Below are 25,392 nucleotides of genomic sequence, written 5' to 3'. Positions count from 1 at the left end.
CACATGTATATGCCATCATAGCAAGTGGGATAGTGCTGGACAGCTAGAGTATCAAGGTGTTAAACCTCAACAGTAATCCAAGAAAGTACAAATAACAGCTGTAACTAGATGCTGCTACTTACTCTTTCTAATCTAATAGAAAATAACCTCCTGCGCATGTAAGGATAGGGCAGTGCTGGCACACTCTATCTATCACTGTGAAGTACAAATTTGTACTTTGATTTTTGGGAAGGAATTTTATATTATAATTGGACCCAGGCTAATACAGATTATTTGATACAATTAATTGTACTTCTGTGAATCTTTCCTAAAGAAATAATCCTTAATATGAGAAATGTTATATTCAAGAAGCTTTGTATTTATAGTAGTAAAAAATTGCAAACAACCTAATGTACACTAATCTTTAAACATGAAATAATGTTTAAGTAAATTTTGATTAAGAGACATTAAGAGATTAAGAATTATAGTTATGAATTCTGTGGGAAAACAGAAAAACGAAAAATAATCACATCCCCATTCTGCTTCTCACTTGTAATAAAATTTAAAGCAGGTATGAAATGACTAGAAGAAAGCATGTCAGACCGCTAAGAAGTTCTGTTAGTGGTTTAGTAATCGGTACCCCACTTCACTTTTCCAAAATTTTATAATGTTATTATACTACTCATTTTTTATGGTCATTTTCATTTGGGAGAAAATTGGAAGCACTTGATTGCGCCATTTGTAGATTTTATTTCTATGAGAATATTATAGAGTATTACTTAGTTTCTTGTTAAAATTCTTTGAAATGATCGCCTATTAAGTGGCAGGTACTGTGCTAAGTGCATTACTTAGATTACCTCATATAATCCTCACTGCAACCTTTTAAAACTTGTGCGATTATTATTTTTAGTTAGTAAAATAATAGAACCAGGATTCAGTCCTTCAGTCCTACCCTACTGCTTTCAAATACAGTAAGAATCACCACAGTAACCTCTTTTTCTTGAATCTACCCCCTAAAGATTCAGATACAATAGAGGAAGCATAAGAATCTGCATTTTAGATAAACAAGTCAGGTGATTTGTTTATCTAAAGGATGCAAATAGCCTTTGAACTACACTTTGAGAAGGAAACGCTATTACACTGAGCCACTTTCTGTCGGATTCCAGTGTAACACAGTTGACACTTACGGGAAGGTTAGAAATCAGTTTGTTTTTCTTTTAAACCTTATGGCTTTTTGCATTAAACCAGGAAGTTGGGAGTTCCTTTTAGTAACGTGATGGCCCTGGCAGTGTTACTGTATCACAGATCAGAGCTAATGGAGCAGAACCACTTTTTAGATTTATTTTCCCCCAAGGAATTGAAGAGACATGCAGGCTTCCTCCTGTTCCATACAGCCTTCACTTTACATTTTTAAATTTTCCATTTATGTGTCTTTTTTGAGTCATTTCTTCTAGTTACCAGAAAATAAGTGTTATGAAAGAAGAATTTTATGGATCTAGAATTAAGTTTATAGTAGTATATTCCAAATAAATAATTATGCTCAGTTACTGTTGAACGTGAAGGGAAACCATTTGAAATTTTTATAGCTCTATTAAAAAAATTAGAAAGGTAGTACAAATTAGTTTTCTTCCTTTTTAAAATAAAAGAATAATATATGTTTAATAGTAAGGCATATATTGTTGAATTATACACCTGAAACTTACTGGATTTCATTAACCAATGTCACCATAATGAAAATAAATGGAAAAAAAGATGTTTATAATGCATGCTAATAATTATTGTTTTAATTGTATAAAGGCATTTCTTTTGAAGAAGCTCCTGTTTTCTTCTGAGAAGTCTTCCTGGAGGGATTGCCCAGGTATGATAGCTATCTTTTAGAAACTTTTACTTCCTCCTCTGTTTCACAAATGATCCATGCAGCATTCCTTACAATAGTTTAGTTGAAATTATCTTAAAAAATAAACCGTCAATGAGATATTTTTGGTGAGGTAAGTTTCTTTTCATATTTCATAGAATTTCATGAAAAGTGACTCCAAATTTTTAAATGCATATTTCCAAATTTGGCTTTTCTAGGAGGTATAAGACAGGATAATATAACTAAGGGAAAAACCTTTGGCCTCTTGTTAAAATAGGGTACATTTCCCTAAGCTGTTAAATGATAGCCTACTATAAGGAATAGTCATTTAAGTATGTTTGTTTTGTCTTAATTAGCTTTGAGCAAGAACTCAGAATTATCTTTGTATTCCTGCAAAGATATTGCAAGTAATATTGCAAATAATTCTGAATTAAATTGCAAACGAAGCTGCCATAGGTCTGCAATTGATTAGGTCAGAGAGCTATATGGTACTACCTGATGATAACAAACATTTGCATTCCGCTTGACGGTTTACAAAGATCATTCCTTTGCTTACACAATTTCATGTGTACCTCACAATAACTTCTGGAAGAGGTAGGATAGATTATAATCCCGGTTTTGTATATACGGGTAAAAAAGCTTCCATTCCAAACCATGTACATGGAATCTACTAGTGATTTTTGAATATAAAAGTTAAAGTGTCCCTGTCATGTATTTTTTATTAATTAATAGCTGAAATACAAAACAGATTTTAGTAGAGAAGAAATACTCAAGAGATACTATTAACATGAATGTTTTATTAATACAGTTTATAATATTTCTTGCACAGAAACATTCACATTAATAAAAAATTTATATAGTGTCACAGATGTCATAAATACTGTGGTGGTTTTAAAGTGAATGGCACAGTTTGTACCTTTAAAGAACTTTTAATCTATTAGGAGGGATAGAAACCTCCCTATAGCATAAAATTTTACATAGGATATATAATACATCTTATTCCCTTTGTTTGAAAGTTTCAGAATGCAATACCACTTTTGGAGAGTGATACTGCTTGAAAAAGGGAGGGATGGCTAAGGTTCAGAAAGAAATTGAGCATTTATGCTGTTTTCTATAAAAATCTGTATAGCTCAGATCACTGTAGTCCAGTATGAGTAGCTCCTGAATTACGCAGCAGAACCACGATGGCCCCTGCTAATGCAATGGACTATGATATTGTATGTGCTGACAGCATGATATCTCATCATCCTTACTCCTGTGGGACAGGGCGATCATAGACATTAGATAATTCAGAAATGAGGGAAAAATAGAAGTTTCAACAGGCCCTTACAATGCTCCTGCTTCTACAGTAAAGAAGACATCATGGCTCACGCGCTCCTTTTGCAGCTAAGAAGGTGCCGTCAGTATCAGGTTACTGCACGTAGCATGTCCTTTCTCCTAAGGTTTAATTCTGTATTTTTTAGGATACTTTTTCCTATTAGTGGAAATATAGTGGTGACATTTTAACCCTCAAACATATTGTTTTTCTGAAATATAATTTAAGATCAGTTGTCTGTGGATTTTTCCCTTCATTTAAAATGTTTGATTTCATCATTAACATATCCTTAATAGTGTTATTCATGACAGGATAATTTCTTTCTTTTTTTTTTTTTCCTAAAGAAAACTGTGATAACTTCTGCTTCGGTTATTTTTAGAGGAAGATCGGAAGGAACTCCTGTGTCACACCTTGTGTGATATTTTAGAAAGTGCCTGTGGGGACAACTCTGGATCGTACTGCTTGGTGTCATGGCTAAGAGGAAAGACGACTGAGGAAACGCCTGGCATTTCTGGGAGCCCGGCAGAGTCCAGTTGCCAAGTGGAGCATTCTTGTAAGACACATTTTTATTTCCTGAAGTAATTTGTTATACCTTTGTTCTAATGAAAGCTATGGAAAATTCGAGAGAGAAAAGATTTTAAAATTTTCGTAACATGTTCTCTTCTTTAGCCTAAGCTTAATTGATGAGCCTGAGTATTTTTCATTTCACATTTGATTCTTTTAATCGCTATAGGATATTACATTTGTTTCTTTTTGCTTTCATTTTTGGAAAATAAAAAAAGAAAATACATCTCTAAACTTTTTTAAAAGTTCTACTTATCTTCTGCTTGATGACTCTTCTAAGCTTTGAAACTCTTATTTAGAAAGTTTAAAGAACATATTTTCAGATACTTTAGTTTCAGATGCCTTAAGGTTTTCTTTGATATTGGAGAAAAAAGGAATTTTTTGTTGACATTAGAAAATTTCTTAAATATCTTTAGTTGCTTCTTAGAGCAAAGATGGGGACAGTTTTTTCATTACACTTTATTTTTTCTCAAACTTTTTGGACATTGTTGCTAAATATGAATTATTTTAAGGTAGTTTAATTATGAGATTTAATTTGGCTATCATTTAAGTTTTTCATACTTTGAAGACTTCTCTTTAAAATAAATAACTATTCTCATTCGTAAAAATCATGTATTCTGTGATCTTTAGCCTTTGAAAATTCTTATGTAATTGACCTAAAAACTGCCAGAATGAACTAATAAAATGGAGACTTCTGGTATACAGAGCTAGATAAATACATTCACTTTTCTGTTTTTCTTTTCAGGAGTTATTTTGTTAGTTGGCGGCTTTTGATAATTGATCGTTCCAGTGCTCATTTTTAATGTGACTTATTCTACGTATAATGCATTCCATTAACTATCATCTCTGTGGAAATTGTTTTTAGAGAAATTAGACAACTGATTTCTAGAAAGTACATTTTGATTGCTTGCGATATACGTCTTGCTTTTCCTATAGGGCTATCAGTGAGGCACTGCGCTTCCTTGAGCTAAAATGTCTGTGATGTCAGCGTTTTCTCTCCTACCTCTTCAGTTACAATGGCAAATTTTTATAGTACATTCACAAGGGATAATTTTAAAATTTAAACAGTTCAATGACATTTCTTTTTCAGACTTTTCAAATATAACCTTTTAAAAATTTTTTCACATTTTTAGAGTTCATAATACAATTGAAAATAAGTGGAAAATATTCACAAGGATGATAATAAAAAATGTCATTAAGATTGGTTTTAAAATATTTGCCAGGTTTTATGGGTTGCATGTAAGCATGTTTAATAGTTTCATCAAGGATATTAACATTTTGACAGGAAGAGTCGAACTCATTAAAAGTTCTTTTAAAGATTGTGCTTAAAGCCAGTACCAATGTTAAAATGCAAGAAAATAGTAAGATCTTTTTTTGTAACATTTTTCATTAGTATCTTAGTGTATACTGTGTGCTTACAGTGGACTGTGTGGTACATTCTGCAGTGGTAGGTAAAATGGCCTCGTAATGCGTTAATTTTGGCACTTCAGTAACTAATTTAGGTGGGCGTAGTATATTGAATTCCCCTCCAAAAACCATGTTTTAGTAATTTTCCAATTTACTTTGCCTCATTTTAAAAGTGGACATGAATAAAACCATATTTTCAATTTATTTTCAATGTCATATAAATTTGAAGTTTTGTTAACTGAAAATTTGAGAACTTACCTTAGATGTTGACAAATGAAATGAACTTATATTAAAATTTTTATTCCATGTAACGATCTATTTTACCTGTTCTTTCCTTTATTCCCAGCTATGTTCTTTTTGTGTTTTATATTTTTCTACCATCTTGCCTGCTGAGCTTTTTATTTTGCTTGCCTCTTTTCTCCAGATTACTATCTTTATGTCAACTTTCGTAGTGTATGCCCGTAACATTACTTAGATAATCAAGCACAGAATAATTAGTACAATTTGGAAAAAAATAGGTAGAATTTTTATTTTACCCTGAAATTTTAAATGTGAAGTATTTTCCCCATTGTCAGTAATACATTCCTTACAAACATTACTTTCATTGGCTTGTGTGGTGTGTATAGTTTTTGGCTTTTGATAATGCACACTTGTTTGCAGTAGTGAATACTCGGGTTCAATTTCAGTTTGTTTCTCATACAAATCAAAAGATTATTTAAGCCAGTGGACTTCTAATGATTTTTAGAAGTAATTTGAAGCATTTGAAAATTAAAACTAGACTTTGAAAGACTAGCATAGTGTGACCTTTGAAACTGTAAATCAAAATTTTTGAATTTCGAATTCATACTGAATCAATTTCTTTAATTCTCTATTGAGAATTAGTATTTGAAAGTACTAAGATTCGCTTTATAAATATATGAAATTGTGATAAATTAGAGTAAGTATTTTGATCCATGTATGATATCTTTAAAGACTTTCTCATTGGGGAGCCAAGATTCTCTGGGTTGAAATCTCAGCCCTGCTGTTTATGGCCATGTGCATGTGAGAGGATTGTTCTCTGTGCCTTGGTTTCCTCTTCCGTAAAATGAGCAAAGTAGGGTTGTTATGAGGATTAAATGACGTAAGACTTGTAGAGCATTTGGAAAGGGGCCTGGCACTTAGAAAAGTGCTAAATAAATACTTCCTTTGATTTAAATGCTTTCTTTGATTTCCGTTCATTTTTAAAAATGTATAATACTGTATTAATAAACAATCTAAATAAGTTACTGAAAACTTCTCAACAGTTGTGCAAATTATCAAGGAAACAAACTTAAAGCTGTTGTTGAACCTGTGTAGTTTCAAAGTGCTATGCCTTTTTATACACCTCTGTTTAATAATTAAATCAGATCTAAACATTTTATATTTTAAAGGCGGGAGATTAGCTATGATGATTTCATTTGGCTTTATGGATTGAAAGATTATTTAAAAGTGCAGGACACATTACAATGATGTGTGAAGCACTGTGATTGCCAGTAACTTCTCATATTTTATGAAGTACTCTAGCATAACTGAATTGAAAAGAAGTGCTTATTAATTACCCTTCTACATTCTCAGTATTATATCCATTTTAGTTAAAACATGGTAACTAGATTGTTGAAATATAAATATGTTATAGTGAAGTTGAAAATAAACTGAGAATTTTAAACTGAGTAAGGAAAGAGGGAAAATTTAGATTGCTTGAAAGTATTTACAGCCTGCTGTGTGTATCTTGTGTCATTTATTTGCCATGTGTAGTGCTGAAAAGTGTCTTTTATGTATAGCTGCCTTGGCTGTCGAAGAGCTTGGCTTTGAGCGATTTCATGCATTAATTCAGTAAGTAACATTGGAACATTTAAAATACTTACCTTGTGAACACATTGCCATTTTAAGTTTGTTCATACTATGGGAAGGTGCTTAGATTTATGTGCTTGAGGATTAATTTGTTTTCAAATTTATAAAAAGTAATTTGTAAATGTATACATAAATTATTTAGATTCCTAAATTAACTATCAAAATACACTTTTTATAACAGTAAAAGTTTTTCCATCATTACAAGGAAAAAATCATTTGAGCTTACTGTTTTCCTATCCCAAGGGAGTATAAAGATTTCTAGGATAAATATTTGAATTATTTTTCATTGTTTGCCAAAATATGCTTCTTATAATTTTTATTAAAGATGTCGTATTTTCATTAGAGCATTTAAATTTTATATTACAAAACAAAAGGTAAGGATGTCTATGTTGATGGAACTGTAGGTGGCACTTAATTTGAAATATAACATCAATTTCTTTAAAAGAAGCCACAAATGTACAATTTTTGGTATTCAGATATTTGTTAAATAATTTTCAGGCTTTAAAAATTTTCAGGCTTTTGTTCTTAAAAACATCTCAGAAGAGAGCCAGGGCCACTTCATTCCTTAAATAACTGAATAATCATTGAAGAATTTATCTGCCAGACAGTTCACCTGAGATGAAGAGGCTCCCTACCAAGTGGGATTCTGTCTTAACGGGATATATTATATGTAGGGATAGTCGTCAGCAATAATTTTCGCTTTTAATGGCTAAATTTGTATTTGAAAATTTGAGACGCGTAGGAAAATCTCCTGTTTGTTGTATACATTTTAATGTATAAGACAATTTAAGGATTTTCCTACTTATGAATGTAGTAAATCTCACAATGGTACTAATACTTAATTCTTTCTCCCCACTCCCCCCACCACCACACCCCCAGAAAAAGATCGTTCAGAAGTTTGTCAGAATTAAAAGATGCTGTCTTGGACCAGTATTCAGTGTGGGGAAGCAAATTTGGAGTATTGCTCTTTCTGTATTCTGTGTTACTGACAAAGGTTTGTTTAAGATTCTTCTGGCTTTTATTAGTTTGAGTTTAGTATATTTGTTCTGTTACAAGGATAAAAATTATTCTTAATCCTATTTCTAAATCTCAAAATAAAAATCTCTTAAGCTGATGATAGTTCTCTTCTTCACCACTCACTTGTTACTTAACCACTTTCAAACTTTCACCCCTGATGTTATGGACTGCAGAAGTTATCAATAATGTTCTAATCAATGAAACACACTCAGTTCCTCTGAATTTTATTTTCTTTGTTCTTAGCAATGTCAGGCAACTGACCCCTTAATGGCTTCCAAAAGCTTTCCTAACCCCCACTCTGTTTTTTAACTTATCTGATAAATCATTGCGCTAAGTTCTCCTTCTGTAACATGTCTAAAATCAAACTTCTTTCACTTGATAAATGTTTATTAAGCATTGACTCTGTGCTAGGCACTGGATTTATAATGTGGGATACAATTTTTTTTTAATGGTTCCTCTTCAGTGTTGTTAAAAAAAAAAAAATGATTACTTCCATTTTGGCAGTGTTTTTTGGTGTGTGTTTGTTTGTTGCATGCACAAAGCATGATAGGAAAATAGTAAAAGTATGCCTAAGTTTATTTCATGGAATCAAGGGCAGACTTTATATAGTAGGGATCATTCGATAGATGAGGAAAAGTTTTCTAGACAGCAAAGCTGTTGGAATAGCAAGTATAAACGCATGATCAGTTGAGGGTATAACACATGTCTGGGGAAGCATAAATAGTTCTGTATTTCTGCAGAGTAATGCTCCAGAAAGGCAATTGTCGATGACGAGACCAGGCAATTATATAAACAAGGTTTAGAATATGAAGGTCCTTCCTTGTATATTAAGCAAAAATAGATTTCATGTGGCCAAAATTAGAACAAAACAACATTTTCAACAAAGGAGCAACAAGATCTTGTTAATAAAAGATTCCTTAAGTTGAGATAAGCATTGTACTGGAGGGAGTTGATATGTGAAAGATAAGTCTAGAGTTTGGAAAACTAGAAAAGCGATCATTGAAATACGTGACCCTTAGCTAGAGCACTGACCATGGAAATGGAAAATAAAGGGAGCACATTTAGATGCATGTTTTAAATTTAGCAATTTAAAAACATTTAGGAGAATGTATAAGAGAAAGAACCAGAAGGGCTTGGTGGTTGGTTTGAAGTAAATACCAGTGGTGGAGGGATCCAAGATGACTGGTTTCTTAGGAGTTCATCTTGACTCTTCATTAGTCTGCAAGTTTTCTATACTTGAGACTTTTGATACTTCCTCTTTCTTTTGCCCTTTACAGCCAATAAACCGTCATGTCTAGTTCTTCCTTGAGCTGGTCTTTGAATTGATTTCCCCTCCCTCCTCAATGGTTATGTCGCTTGTTCATATTATTCATTTTGCCTTTGTTATAGCCTGCATTGTATTGTTGTTTACAAGGAAGGCAAGTACAGAATCTTACACTTGTATCCTCCTACATGTATTTACACAATCATTGAATATTTTAATAATTGTTTAATAGTCTCTTTAATCCTTAGAAATAGCCTGTAATCTCATAGAACCAATGGTTGGTTAGATGAGCAGCGCAGTGAATGGCAGGTTATCTTTTGTCGTTTTGAAGTTGATAAAGTTAAAACGCCTCAGTCTTCTTCAGGTATCCAGTATCTAGACCTTTTGGCATTTGGGTGCCCTTTTCAGAGATTAAAAATATCACAGAAAGTTGGTTTTCAAAAAAAATAAGAAGCTTCCCTCCCTCTGAGTTTATATTTTTGTCAGTACACATTTGAATTACCCATATTTGTGAGAACATATACTCAAAAGCAAACCTTCCATTTTGTTATATATCGGTATAACCAATTTAAATTTACAGTATTTAAATTTACATCTATCAACACTCGTGTATATGTATGTATTTAGTACAAATAAGCTTTTTAAGTGACCTAAGAAAATATATCAGATGTCGTAGCAGATGTATTAGTTTTGAATTTAATTTAGCCTAAAATTACATGAATATTAACTTTTAGATTAAATAATTTTCTCCTTCCTCCTCTTGAAACTTAAACACTGTCTCTACCCCTTTCACCAACATTAGGTCTATTACCTGTATTCTTTATATAGAGCCCACAAAAGAAAATAAAAGAATATTCTGAGAGAAACAACTACTTTGCATTGTCATCTCAAATGTACCCCTAATTCAAATTGGATAATTTTTGGGGAGAAAAATTACTTAAATAATTGTGCTTTATTAATTTATAGAATGAACTTGTCAGTGTTTAAGCTACTGTAATTCATTTTCACATTGTAAAATAAGCCATTTTTTTTGGTTTCTTTAGGGCATCGAAAACATAAAAAATGAAATTGAAGATTCAACTGAACCTTTGATAGACCCTGTGTATGGACATGGCAGGTAATTAACTAAAACCTATTATCTCCTCGTATGGACTTAATTTTAAAGACTTAGAATAAAATACTACCGAGTCCGATGATTTTGCTTGTCAGCGTTGACAGCATGAAATGTGAATTTAAGGGGCCTTGTGCCTGTGCACTGTTTGCCTTATGTGTGAAATGTTAATTGCCACTTTAGGTTCATGTCTGCCTTGCATTTTTGTAGCAAATATTTTGTTTTAAAATGGCACCAGGGGTATTGTAACAATTTCTTTTTGATGTTTCATTTATAAAATTTTTTAATGGATAAAATTTATTCATTTTGACTTAAAAATAAATATATTCTTACCTATTTATAAATGCTTTCTGCTTGGGAGAAATAAAATTTTTTATTTTTCTGAGACTACCCTCCCTCTTAAGTGTTTTTGTAGCTGTTTCTGTTAAAATCAATAAAACAGTGATTGTTAATTCTAAAAAATAGGTACTTCTCTTTAGGACTTTCTGCTTCAGAAGTTAAAATTCACATATGTTCTCTCAAATACAAGATAACAATATTTGTTTTTAAAGATTATAAATATTATCATTCTCAGTATCATTTTTTTTTCCATTTAAATACAGTACTTGGATAAAGTTGTTAAATTGATGCGAGTCTATAAAACAATACTATGTGGTGATTCATTGAGCGATACATTTAGCAAGTCTGTCGTTCAGTTGAGTGTGTAAAATGAAGTGGTAAGATTTTTCCTAACTTTGCTTCTTAAACAACATAACTTAATGTAAAAGTCATTACTTTATGCTTTATGATAGGGCTCATTTTATTTTAAAGTTAGTTTTATCGTATTTTAACTACTTTTTAATTTTTATTAATAGCCAAAGTTTAATTAACCTCCTGTTGACGGGACATGCTGTTTCTAACGTGTGGGACGGTGATAGAGAATGCTCAGGAATGAGTAAGTATATTTGTGTGCTTATCTTTTATGATTAATATTTCACTAGACTACAGTAGATTATCTGTTTGTAATGGCTCTGCATTACCTAGAGGTTAAGATAAGTATTGTACGATAGAAAAATCCTTCACAAGTTTCAGGGCACTATATCATGAAGAGCATGGACTTTGGAGGCAAACATGGGCTCAAATCCCCAATTACTTAATTCCTCAAGCCTTTAGTTTTCTCTAGTATAAAATCGGGATTGGAGAACTATCTTCTTTAGAAAAAGTAAAATAAACTTATTACATATTTATGCAGTGGTATCTGTAAGTCTGGAGCACTATTGCATTTGGTTTAAAATTGAGAATTGTAAGTATAGTGATTTGAAATACTTGCTTTCAGAATCTAGTGGTTTTTCCTATATTACTTTAATGTGCATAATTTCCTTCCAAGATGCTGGGCAAATTTAGCGTTATCTGAGAACTTTAAACCATCACCCCTTCACCACTACCTCCATTTCTGGTCCTAATTATTTCTTCCATATAGCTTCATATGTTGCCAGGGACATCGAAGTGAAACACCTTTGGCCACTCCGCCCAGCAAAGGAGAGCTGATGGATAGCTCCAAGTACAATGCCCTTCAGCCTATTAATGAATCAGTCTAAATACATGCCTTTACTCATTCAACTTATATCAAATAACTCGTGTCTACCTTCTACTGAAGCATGTAGTGTAGGACAGGAAGCCATAGCCCCTCTAGTTCACAAGGATATTTATTTTTTCTATAATTAGATAAAACTGTCACCAAATGACAGAAGAAATATGATTGAGAAAATAATAGCTACTAATTTTTGCTCTAATTTAAATGAGTGAGTCTTGATCTTAAATTTGAATTTTCCTCAAATTTTAGAATATATAGTTAATTAACAAAAACATAAAAGAATAGAACATTAAGGGGGGAAATCAAAGTTTTATAATTTCAGAATTAAAAAGCACTTCAATGTGATCCAGCCTTTCATTTTACTGTTTATGAAGTTTGAGAACTACCCTTCCTCCTTATGTTCAATACTATATGGAAATCATTCACTTCTTGATGAGCTTAGAATGAGAACCTATTTTTGCTAGTTTCTGGTAAAGGTCAAAATTTAAACAAAAAAACTACACGTTACCTTGCTCGATTTTCTGTAACTAAGCCCGTCCTCTTCCTGAGCCCTCATTCTCACTGATAGCTGAAGGCATTTCATCCTGCCAGTTAAAGTTGTCAGTGTCTCTTGAGTAATATGCAGGGTTCTCCCCCCACTCACCCGGCTGGCTTCTGCACACCTCCTCTTTGTCCTTCCCCTGATGCTTTCTGGGCCCTGAGGTGTCTTATATCACTTGAGATGATTAGGGAAGGGCTATCTGGTTCCTGCTGGACTTTGGTAGAGGCGTCTCAGCCACTCGGCCTCTGTCCTCGCTGCTCCTATGTGCTGCGGAGGGTAATTCTTTCCACCTGGACTTTTCGTGCATTGTTCTGCTCTGATACTAGTTATCATGGTTATTCTTTCTACACACACTGCAGAGGCGCCCAGGCCTCTTCTGCTTCCAGAACCAGAATATTCTTTCTCTCTCCTTGGGCTTTTCCTTACCTAGCTTTCCATAGGCTTTTTTTCTTGTTGTGTACTAACTTTACAGATATTAATCAATTATCCAGGTTTTGGTTCTTGATATGTACAAACTGATCTTTTTCTGTTTCTTGAAATATTAGCTTTCAAAGCTTTTGTCTTGCTGTGGATTTGTTTCAAAAATAGTTTAAATATCAAAAGCAAGCGATGACCTTGAAATAATTACTTTGTATTTCTTGCGTTTTCCCTTAATCATTAGGAGCAAAGGGCCTTTGTGCCCGTTAGCCGTCGCTCCCCATCCTTTCCTCCCCTCAGTCCCTAGCAACCGTTAATCTACTTTTTGTCTTTATCGATTTGCGTATTCTGGACTTTTCTTAAAAGTAGAATCATACAATATCTGGTCTCCTGCAACTGGCTTCTTTCACTTAGCATAATGTTTTCAAGGTTCATCCAAGTTTTAGCATGTACCAACACTTCACTCTTTTTATTGATGAATATTCCATTGTATGCTTTCCACCTGGCCATCATGAGTAATGTGGTTAGGAACATTTATGTACAAATTTTTGTGAGGATATTTGTTTTCATTTTTCTTTGGTATCTATATCTATGTAGGAGTGGAAATCCCGAGTCACGTGGTGAATGTGTTTAAGCTCTGGAGGAACGTCTGATAAGCCCTGACCGATAATGCCATATTACCTTCTAAAATCTACCCACTAGAAAAGTATAAACTTCTCTTTCCAACAGTCTAGGAGAGTTCTGTTTTTCTTCATTCTGGCCAGCTCTTAGAACTGTCTGGCTTTAATATTTTGCCAAATTATGGACACGTGGCAGCCTATTTTAATTCACATTCCTCTGAATCCTGGTGAGCCTGCGCCTGATCATCGTGTGCGTGTGTCACCTTTTAGTATTTCTTCTTCTGGAAATGGATTCTTTCTATCATTCTGGCATTTTTGGGCCAGGTGTTATTTTCTTTTAGTCACAATTTCTAGGAGCTCTTTATAAATTCTCTCGGTTCTTTATGTGTTAAATCTGTGTTGCAGATATTTTCTCTCATTCTATTCTCTCAACTTTTCTGGTGGCATCTTTTGATGTATAGCTCTTTATTACTTTTTCCCAAAGAATTACATAATATCCTAACTCCAGTCAGTTCTTCACAGATAGGAAGCATCTACTTTATCAGATAAATTTTACCGATGCGTGAGTCATTTTTTGGACTCTTCTATTCCACTAATCTCTTTGTGAGTTCTTATGTCAAAACAACACTGCCGTATAGTTTTACAATATACTTTGATATTTATTAGCACGTTTCCTAAACTACTTTTTCGAAATTGTCAAGTCATTTCTACATTATCTATTTCAACTGAACTGTTTTTCAGCTTTTTACGTTTCAGATAAGAAATCTGTTAGGATTTTGATTGAGGTTACATTAAATTTATAGATTGTTTTAAAGAAGTGACATCTTTCCAATATGAAGTCTTTGTATCTAGATTATTTTTTTTTTTTGCCTTTTAATGAAATTATATATTATTGATCAGATAATGAAATAGTTCCTGAAACCATGTGCTTTTTTCTGCCTTAACTGTTAGAACCACTATCTGTTGCTTCTGCGATAGAGAATAAATAAAACCACAGTGGAACTAATCGCCTGATTTCCTTCTTGCCCACCCCCCTCAGTCCTCCACAGTACCTACCGTCATATTTTTAAAACTAAATCAGATCACGATGCTCTCTTAAAGCCACTCACTGGCTGGCTTTCCCAAGTACTTAAAATTCAAGCTCCTTGCCTAGGCTCTGTCTAACTGTCATCTGTCTTCATTTTGTACTATCACATGAATTTTAAGCTGAGCTTTTCTGTAGATCACTTTCCCCGTGGTCTCTTTTCCTGTCTTAAAGGAATCCCTCAGTATTTGTATACTCTCTGTTTTTGTATGTTATACATGCGTCATTTTATATGTTCATTTGATGATTGTTTTTATTTTCTGTGATTAAAATTGTTAGCTCTTATAAATCAGAAGCCCAGAATAGTATTTGGTTTATCAGAATTTATGTGAGAGAAGATTAGAAGTGCTTATTTTCTCAAGTTTTATTACTCGTAAAAATACACGTAATTAGCTAGAACTAAGTTGCCAGATAAAATATATAGGACTCCCAGTTAAATTTGAATTTCAGATAAACTGAATAATTTTGAATATAAATATATTCCATGTAGTATTTGGAGTATACTTAAATACTGAAAATATATTTTTATCTGAAATTTCAGTTTAACTGGGCTTCTTGTGCTTTTACTTGCTAAATCTGGCAACCCTTGCTAGATGCCGACTCTCTAACCTGACTTCTTAGGAATCAACAACCAGTCATTAAGTGGGTTTAAGAAGCTCCTCACTTTCAGAAATAGATTTTATAAAAGTCAAGGCTCAAATTGTTTGTACCTTTACCTATAAGTGAGATAACCAAGCCTTTCTTAGTATTTTATTGCTTTTTATTTTAGCTATTCTAATATTCTTATTTAAAATGGATTAAGTTTTTTTCATTTTTTTTAAACTACAGATTCTTTCATTGCTCAAGGACCCTACATAATTTCATCCCAGCTCAATTTTTGTCATCACGTACCTATGCTTAAACAAAATTATACCACTTTCATTTCTTCGTTCATACTATTCCTTGAGTCTAAAGACCTACACCCCTCCCATCTGTCAAGTCCGTCAATGCCCACATCATACACTGCCCCTTCCAAGGATTGCTTCCTGATTCTCACAGCTAAAAGGAATCTTTCTTACCTCTGAGCACCACATTCTACATTGTAACCTGTTGTTTTCATTTGGGAGGGGAGGATTTTTAATTGTAGTAAGAATATTCAACATAAGATCTACCATGGTGATGAATTTTTAAGTTAAGATACAGTATAACTATATATGAGAAGTTCTATAGCTAATCTCTAGAATTTATTAGTTTTACATAATTGGAACTTTGTATCTATTGAATAGCAGCTCCCTATTTCCTCCTCCCAGCTCCTGGCAACCACCATTCTACTCTGTTTCAATGAATTTATTTTAGATACTTCATGTAAGTGGAATCATGAGTATTACTCCTTCTGTGACTGGCATATTTCCCTTAGCATTATGTCCTCAAGATTCATATGTGTTGCTGCATATTATAGGATTTCCTTCTTTTTTAAGCCAGAATAATATTCCGTCACTGTGTGTGTGTGTACCACAATTTCTTAATCCATTCATTCATTACTGGACATTTAGGTTGTTTCGACATCTTGGCTCCTGTGAATAGTGCTGCAGTGAGCATGGGAGTGCAGATAGCTCTTTGAGATCCTGATTTCAATTCTTTTGGATTAAATACCCAAGTGGAATTGCTGTATCACATGGTAATTCTATTTTTAATTTGTCGAGGAACCTCCATACTCTTCTGTGGCAGCTGCACCATTTTACATCCCACCAGCAATGCACAAGGGTTTCAATTTCTGCATCCTCGCCAACACTTATCTTTTATTTTTTTGATAATGTCCATCCTAACAGGTGTGAAGTGATATCACATTGTGCTTTTGATTTGCGTCTCTGATGATTAGTGATGTTGAGCTTCTTTTCATATACTATTTGCCATTTCTGTGTATTCTTTGGAGAAATGTCTAAATTCTTTGCCCAGTTTTTAATCGGGTTGTTTGTTAGCAATGAGTTGTAGGAGTTCTTTCTATAGTTTGGATAGTAACCCCTTATCAGATACATGGTTTACAAAGAGGGTCTTGTTTTCGCCTTCATATTCCTGCGCTGTGCTTAACGTTGTTCTTTTCAATACTTGATGGTCAGGGTGTGTTTGTTAAATACATTGAGTGCAGCTCTCATTCCAAGTCAGCATCAAATTTGAAAAACCCGAGAGGAAATTCTGTAGACACCCTGTGCAGTGTGAGAAGTGAGAGTTGAGAGTGGGGAAGAATATAAAAAAGCGAAGTTGCCCATATGAAACTGTCTGTGTGTCTGTGTGTCTGTGTGTTTGTCTGTATGGTCTCACTGACTGAAGCAAACATGAGTTGATAGAGACCAAGCATGATAAATCTTAAGTACTAGGCTAAGAAAATGTAGTTAGAATTTTCTGCAAATAGGAAACTTCTTTGAGACTTATTGAGAAAAGTCTCAGATAAGTAAATTCTATAAGTTGTAATATGTGAGAATATTATCTCCTCACTCTTATTACGACTGTACAGCAATATTCTTAATGATGTACTTTTGCTGTCAAAAGGAGATAAAGATTTAAAGTATGTACTGTTTAAGGAAATAGGACACATATATACCATCCAAACTACATACTTAAACATGTGATTACTGACCTCGTATGAATAATTGCTTACCCAAGAATTATAAGCAGCAAATGTACTGTATCTAGTAACACGATATCATCATAAATATACTATTCTAGACGTTCCTTTAAAATTCCAAGGAAAAAGCTGATGTAGTATCTAATTGTAACACTAGGTGGTGGTAACTGCATTTAGAAATTAAAGTGAGAAAATGTTTCTAAGGTATTCTTTTTAGTACTGCTTAATTACATTTCAGAAGGAAAGGAGGGGAAATTCGCAAGGCTATTGAGTGCCATTTCTACCTATGTGGGCTGTTCACCCATACACACACACCCTTTTTCCTTGTATGCTATAATCCAGTGATTCTCATACCTTTTACTCTTAAAAATTATCGAGCATCTTAAAGAGCTTTTGCTTACATCTGGTATAAGCAAATAATGACCAGTGTTTTCTTGTTAGAAATTAAGACTGAAATTTTTTAAAAGATGAATTCATTTAGGATAATATACCCAATACTTGTTAATATAAATAGTTTAATAAAAAGTAACTTCTTTCCAAAAGAAAACAAAAACTTAGTAACAAGAGTGACTTTGTTTTAAATATTTTAAATCCCTTCAATGTGTAGGTTATTGGTAGTCAGCTGGACTTTCATATGCATTTATAGATTCAGTCTGTTGGAATATATCATTTAGCCTCTTAAAAATTTCACTCTACACTCCTGAGATAAGACTCAATTTATGACTTTTTATGAAAATCATTTTAATTTGTATAGTCTCTCAGAGTCTTGTGGACTCCTACAAATCCAAAACCACAGTTTGAGAGCTAGTACTATACCTTCTCTGTGCCTTTAAGAAGCTAGTGAATGAATACACACTATATGTATACGTGCCTTGTATTAACTTTTAATTTACAAATCCAAAAGATTAAACTACCAGTTTTTGGCTTACACCATCTGGAGTTGTACTTAAGGATACATAGTAAAATATTTACAACAAAAATGACTAGGAGTTGATATTATTATATTAATAAGAAAAACATAATATCCTAATAAAAAAAAGGGACAAAAGATGACCAGATGGTAAAAAAGATGCAAAGTTATATATACATTACATTTACAGTGGATATAATCTACAGCCCTAATCTACATTGTGTCTATAGATTTACCTGTTCTGGACATTTCATAAAAATGGCATCCTATAATATGTGGTCTTTTTGTGGACATAATTTTTAACCAGAAAAAAATGCTTTTTAGAAATATGTGTGGACGCAAATTATTGTTATAGTTCTATTTCAGTACATGAGCTGAAAGCCATTGTTTGTGAAGACTTTGTCTTTTCATTCTCTGTGCTGCTGCTTTCTGATCCACATCCATGACGTCAGCTCTCTTCTCTGTGCTCATGGTTCCCAGCACTCTGTATCCAGCCCTGACCTCTCTTCCCTGCGTTCCTGAGCCTTACTACCCGTTGTGTGAAACCAAACTCATGTTCTCCCATCATACCGCTCCAGAACCACCTCCTCCTTCATTCTTTCTTTTACTCACCATTTATGAGATTCCCCAGTTCAGAAACCTTTCCGGAAGCTTTGATAATTTCTTCACCCTTTAAATACATTGATTTTTCATGTCTCTGCTGTTTTTTCTGCCTTGAATTTTTTTCTAACCCTCCTCTTGGTCTGGAAAATTCCTACACGTACTTCAAGATTCATCTCAAACGTTGCCAGTTCTGTATGTGGTCCCTAACACAGTAAGCAGATGTTCTTACACCACTCTAAGATTGTGTGTGTGTAAGCAGAAAACTCAGACTTGTTTCCTCTGTCTCCCTTAATAAAGTGTTAGCATTTGTAAGGTGCATGCCATGTTCAGTTCATCTTTATTTTCACACTGCAAAATTTATTTGTAGGAGAGATGGATGGCATCAGCTGTCCATGCTTTAAGTATTGTGTGAGTAGGTTCATTGCTACCCAATGATAAATTTTACACATTTTGATTAGCATATCCATTTGGTTTTCTAAATCGAAGTCAATTGAAGTTAGTTATTTTACACGGACATGATTAAGTATCTTTTTCTTCTTTTCTTTTTGCCAATAATGCCTTGCTTTCAGGGGCAAAAATGCCTCCATTAAAAAAGTTAACACCCAGTATAAAGTTTCATGAATACATCGCATGTCCATCTGAAGTATCACATTACCCACCACAAACCCGATCTAATGCTATTTCGTAATGAGCAGTACTAGAATGGTGACTTCGTTTGGACTCTTACTAAACATGTGCTAGGTTTCAAAGGGTAGTTTTGGGTAGAAGTAAAAGTTTTGGTGAAGACTGTATATACACGTCTACATATATACGGACACATACGTCCTTTCCAGATTTACGGACACTGATGCAGTGCTGGCCCTTTTTTTTTTTTTTGCAGAACTTCTCGGTATACACGAGCAAGCAGCCGTGGGATTCTTGACGTTAATGGAAGCTTTAAGATACTGCAAGGTAAGTCAATTTTGAGGTCCTTTGAATGGTTTTTATGCACTTGCCCACTGTTATGGATGGCGTTTTTCTCCTGTGACAACATAGTGACGACATACTCCCGTTACTACGTACTCTCCTCACATCCTGCCCCAGCTCCCTTCCAGAACTGACAGGCCTTCGTTAGGGCAGAGTTAAGCCGACTGATCATGTTGAGTTTCCTATTTTTGAAGTTTGCTCATCTTTGAGGGTGGAGACAGAGCCCAGTATGAAATATTTATAAAAAGAGACATCTATTATTGAATGTAAATATGTTTTTAGTAAACTGACAGAAAAGAATACCATTTCTTCCTCACCAGTATGCTTTACTGAAACAATTGGTAATACTTCATCAGGCAAAGAAAAAGAATCTGCTTAAATGCCTGAAATTCTAACTTGTCTATTCATTTTAAAAAAAGATTTCACAGTAAAAAAAAAAAAAAAAAAATCCAAGCATTTCACAGCATTAAGCTCTTTAACATATGTGCTGAGTTTAGGACCTACCATGAAACTCATTTATTGATATATATTTCACTGCTTTCCTGCACAATCTGAAATAACTATTAGATATTCCAAGCGGTTTTAAATGACATTTAAATCATTAATGATTTGCACTTAAAATGTCCTCATTTTGGAGACAGAAAGAAGACCTAATTTTCTTTTCCATTTTAGAATGGTGGTTCCATGACAGGGATTCTGTGGGTGGTGATTATATTTAGTAACAATAACAGTATCTCGCCTCCTTCCCTCTCCTTCTCCCTTTCTTCCTCTTTCCTTCTTTCTTTTTCTTTTTCCCTCCCTCCTTCCCTCCCTCCCTCCCTCCCATCCTTCCATTCTTTCTTTTTTTTCTTTACTTTCTTTCTTTTCTTTTCTTCCTTTTCTCCTTTTAATTAACCAGACAGTGCTCCTTTTCTGTGACAGCACTTGCACAGAGGTGATGCGGGTGTGATAATGAATAGGTTTCATCCTGCCCGTGTTCACTAGCAGTGATCATAAGTGTAAACAGCAGCAGCTCTTTCCTTTCACTGACTTCATTACCCCAGCCAAAGCTATTCTCAGGCAGTCCAGCAAACCGGAATCACGCTTTTAATTAACCAGACAGTGCTCCTTTTCTGTGACAGCACTTGCACAGAGGTGATGCGGGTGTGATAATGAATAGGTTTCATCCTGCCCATGTTCACTAGCAGTGATCATAAGTGTAAACAGCAGCAGCTCTTTCCTTTCATTGACTTCATTACCCCAGCCAAAGCTATTCTCAGGCAGTCCAGCAAACCAGAATCACGCTGCAGCCCCTTCTGCCACACACACCTACAAGCATTCACAGTTCCTAAGAGCGTGTGTGCACACACAAAAAACGTGTTAACTATCTAGAGGTGATGGATATGTTCATTAGCTTGATCGTGGTGATTTTTACACAGTAAATACATATATCAAAACATCGAATTGTATACCCTAAATATATACATGCAGTTTTTACTTTTCAGCGATATTTCAGTAAAGCTGTATTTTTAAAAGTGTGTGTGTGTGTTCTGCAGGAGGATGGGGTGTGGAGATGATACACTTTGAAGTTTTCACTGCGTGGCCCGTGAGGGCCTAATGATCCGCTCTGTCCTTGCGGGGTGGCACTGCTGTCTCTTGCGCTGCTCCAGCCACGCTGGCCGCCCGTCCGTGTCATAAACACGCCAAGCCCTTTCCTACCTGATCAGCCTTCATACTTGCTATCTTTTCTGCCTGAAAAGATAGCACCCCCTCCCCTTCAGGTCCGCCATCAAATGGCGCTCAGATACCCTTTCTTCGACCATCCCTCTTTGACCCTTTTCACTATTATTTCATAGAAATAATCACTCTGTAATGATCTTTTTTGCTTAGTTATCTTTTTAAATCTTGAGTTCATTTTTCTGTTATCCCTAATGAAATACAGACTCTTTGAGGGCAGGCAGATTGTTGCTCTGGGTACATATCAGATACTCAATAAATATTTGTGGAGTGAATAAGCAGACAATTCACCATAATCTTAAGCTTTTCTGATTGTGTGCTTTTGCTTTTCTTTAACTGTTAGGTAGAACAGAGGAGTGTGTTTCTCTCGCAGTCTCGCAGCGGGAAGTCAGCAGCTGTTGTATATTCTCCTGTTAACATACTGCTCTAATATTCTAGCACTAACTGGTATTTTATAAGATTTAAAGATTCTTTTGGTGGCAGGACACAACACAGTGATATTTGGATAGACAAAAGGAAGAAGCCTTAATTACTTACAGCTCCAAACCAGAGAGGGCCACTGGTCAGGGCCACACACGGGGTTACACCTGGGGACAGGGCAACAGCAGGCTGCAAGAATAGGGGACACCTTATATATGGGGGTTAGGGTGTCGTTAGCTAGGTTTAGTGGACTCCCTGTGGACTAGCTAATTTGAATAGTTGGGTGAACTCAGGGGCCTAGGGACTGTCCCTGGCTGGCACGGGGCTCCAGGGTGGACAGGATGATACATGGTGGCCTGGAGTGCGAGAACCCTAGCAGGAAGTCGCTGGAGTCTGAACTCAGCAGTCGTGGTTAAGGGAACTGACCAGCCTCCAGACTAAGCCAAGAGAGCATCTTCTTTTAAAGAACTTCATGACGCTGTGCTCGTCATCTTTATGCACTGCAGGTATCCTTTTCAGCACCTGCACACATTCACTTTTTACCAGAGGTTTAGGGAGACAGCATTAAGGAAATACTTGTGTTTGTGTCAGTTTCGTGAATCTGAGCATCTCCCTGTTTGATAGTGTAGAAAATTGCCCTTTAGAAATGAAATTAACATTTCGATATCATTTTGACCATATATGTTCATTAATACAAACAAAACAATATTTCCCTCTTCCCCGTGTATCTACGTACAAGCATGTGCATGTGCGAAGGGAAGGTAACAGTGCTTTTGACTATGCCCTTTTTAAAAATGGATATGTTACTCATCATAAAATTCACTCTTATAAGTGTACAGTTCCATGGTTTTTTGTATATTCACAAGGCTGTGCACCATCACAGCTAACTAACTTCAGAATGTTCTCCTCACCCCAAAAAGATCCTTTGAGCTCTTTAAGCAGTCACTTACCTCTTACTCTCCAGCCTCTGGCAACTGTCTGTCTCTACAGTCTTGCCTGTTCTGGACGTTTCATCCAAATGGAATCATACAGTATGTGGCCTATGGTGTCCAACTTCTTTTTGTTAGCATAACGTTTTTAGTATTCCTCTATATTTTATTATTTGTTAATACTTCACTTTTTATGACCAAATAATATTCTGTTGTATGAGACATCAGTTGTGTTTATCCGTTTGTCAGTTGATGGATGTTTAGGTTATTTCAACTTTTTGGCTATTATGAATAAAACTGCTGTGAACATTCATGTATAAGTTTTTGTGAACATGTTTTTAGTTCTTTTGGCTGTATACTCAGGAATGAAATTGCTTGGCCATATGGTAATTACATCCTTAACTTTTTGAGGAACCATCAAACTGTTTTCCAAAGTGGTTGCACTGTTTATGCACTCTTGATTTATTTTTATTATTATAAAACCCTTCAAGAGTTTAGCATTTATTTACCCTTCGATCCTACTGTATATGATCTTATTCACATTTTTCACTTCTCCCTTGATTAAGTATACACACACGCTTTCTAAAAAAGAAATTAGACATCTAAACTTTTCACAAGAGGCAGCATGATGTAATGGAAAGCCACCACATTAGGAGTCAGAGAATCTGAGTTTTAATTCCGGCTCATACCAGTCAGCTGTGTGCATCCCGACAAGGCACCAGGGCCCTGTATTTCTCCGTGTCCTTATGTAAAGTCAAAGGACGTGCACTGCACGCCTCTAAAATGCCTTCTACTCTGAACCAGAGCTTTTCCTCTTTCTTTGCCCTTTTGCTGTTACCCTCTGTTGTCCCCAGCCATCCTTCCTTCTCTCCCGGTTTGACCGTTACCAGTAGCACATACCCTCACCCCTCACGTCATAGGACAAGGATACTAGTTTTTCTGTGCGAGAATACAGAAGAGTACCTATCTCCCACGCCCTCCTAGCGACAAGAATACACCCCAGGGGCCTGGGCAGCATGTCAGGTTGCTGGCCGCTGGCTGAGTCGGGGAGAGCAGCCGCCCTGACTGCTGCGAGCAGCCACTGGGAGCCTCCTGTCCTTGGGAGTCTGTGAGAAAAGAAACTTCAGCAAATTCATTAGTGAACTTAGTTGTTTTTCAGTCCAAATCTTTGTCTTCGTTAGAGTGTGGAACGGATCAATGTGACCATGATTGGATTTCACAAGTCTATTTTTTGTGTGTTGAATTTTAAGCTTTCTTTTTCTTAGTCACACACACAAAAAATGATACTTTCAAATGTTTGGTATTGTAGTTTTTAGAGATTAAATATATAACTTTTTATACATTTTAAAGAAATTTCATATTGTAAAACTTTTAACTTACTTTCTGCCATGAAGAGTCAAAAGAGATTATTATGTTGCCCTAGGTTGTCTGAAGACACCATATTCTTAAAGCTGTTTCCCTTATTTATTCGTAAATCTACACATTTGTTAATTTATAATTATTTTCCTAGTGAAGTAATTATTATCAAATTTATAGTTTTAGGCTTCGAAGTACCAGGCTGAAATTCTAGAAAAGTGTCTGTTCAATAGGAGCTTTGGTAAAACCTTGAGTACGTTTCTTTGGGCTAAACTAATAATATCTAGCTGTGTTAATTCTGTTTCATTATTCTAATGTAAAGGTGCAACAAAAGCTTAGCCTCGCTAATGTTTATAACCTTCATTTGTATATTCAGCATTTGACCTTTATGGGTAAGGTATTCTGGCACAATACATTATTCCATTTAAATATGAATTAGACACTTCAGTTATGTTTCAAATATTCGTAGGCAAATATCTAACAGGCAATATAAATTCATCATTTGTTTATTTATTTTGCTACATTTGTTCTAGGTTGGTTCCTACTTGAAATCTCCAAAATTCCCTATTTGGATTGTTGGCAGTGAAACTCACCTCACCGTATTTTTTGCTAAGGTACGCTTACGGCAGGATTTTTTTTTTTTTTTAAGTTCGACATTAGGCAAACAAGTAATATAAGTCCATATTTAGTTTGGATCTTTGTGCAAACTTCATTGTATTTCCACTAACGAGTGGATTGTTCCAAAATCTAAAATATTAATACTAAAGAACATATTGTTATACCATTCTAATTTGGGGATTATTTCAGTAAAATCTGTCGTGACGTAGTTCTGATTTCTTTACCTTTTCTGACTTTAGAGCTTTGCTATTGGTTTTTGTTTTCATTTTGTTTTTGCTTATTTTTTTTTAGAAATCATTTGTGTTATAAAAATGATTGAATTTAAAAGTTTTGGATTGCTCTTTTGTAGAAAAGAAAATTTCACATGACAAAATAAGTTACAACATCTAGTAAAATATTGTAGTCTACTAATAGTTCAGTGGTATTGAAGTCAGGTGCTGTTTTAAGATGAAATATTTCTTATAATTTCTTACATGGTTACAATATTGAAATAAGTGCATTTGAATGTTTATTTTAAAATTCTGACAAAACCTTTTCTAAATCACCGGGCTTTATAATATTTTTTTTCTGCAATTGAGTGGTTCAGAGCTTTAGAGTCAGACAGCGTTTGTTTGAATCTCAGCCTTGGCACTTCCCAACGTCGCTCAGCCTCTTTC

At 34.6% G+C, this 25,392-nt stretch overlaps 1 protein-coding gene across 1 annotated transcript in view; it reads left to right on the top strand.

The window, feature by feature from the left end:
- MINDY3 (MINDY lysine 48 deubiquitinase 3) overlaps positions 1-25,392 on the top strand; it is an 81,550-nt gene that overhangs the window by 13,719 nt on the left and 42,439 nt on the right. The window contains exons 3-10 of the mRNA XM_006906982.3: positions 1,777-1,837; positions 3,529-3,702; positions 6,920-6,971; positions 7,869-7,983; positions 10,314-10,387; positions 11,236-11,315; positions 19,612-19,682; positions 24,652-24,732. Of these exons, the coding sequence (XP_006907044.1) occupies positions 1,777-1,837; positions 3,529-3,702; positions 6,920-6,971; positions 7,869-7,983; positions 10,314-10,387; positions 11,236-11,315; positions 19,612-19,682; positions 24,652-24,732 (708 nt within the window). The remainder of the gene's footprint in view (positions 1-1,776; positions 1,838-3,528; positions 3,703-6,919; positions 6,972-7,868; positions 7,984-10,313; positions 10,388-11,235; positions 11,316-19,611; positions 19,683-24,651; positions 24,733-25,392) is intronic.

The sequence above is a fragment of the Pteropus alecto genome, unplaced genomic scaffold (assembly GCF_000325575.1).
Source record: "Pteropus alecto unplaced genomic scaffold, ASM32557v1 scaffold11, whole genome shotgun sequence".
Taxonomy (NCBI): Eukaryota; Metazoa; Chordata; class Mammalia; order Chiroptera; family Pteropodidae; genus Pteropus; species Pteropus alecto.
This window is presented reverse-complemented; position numbering and strand designations above follow the sequence as displayed.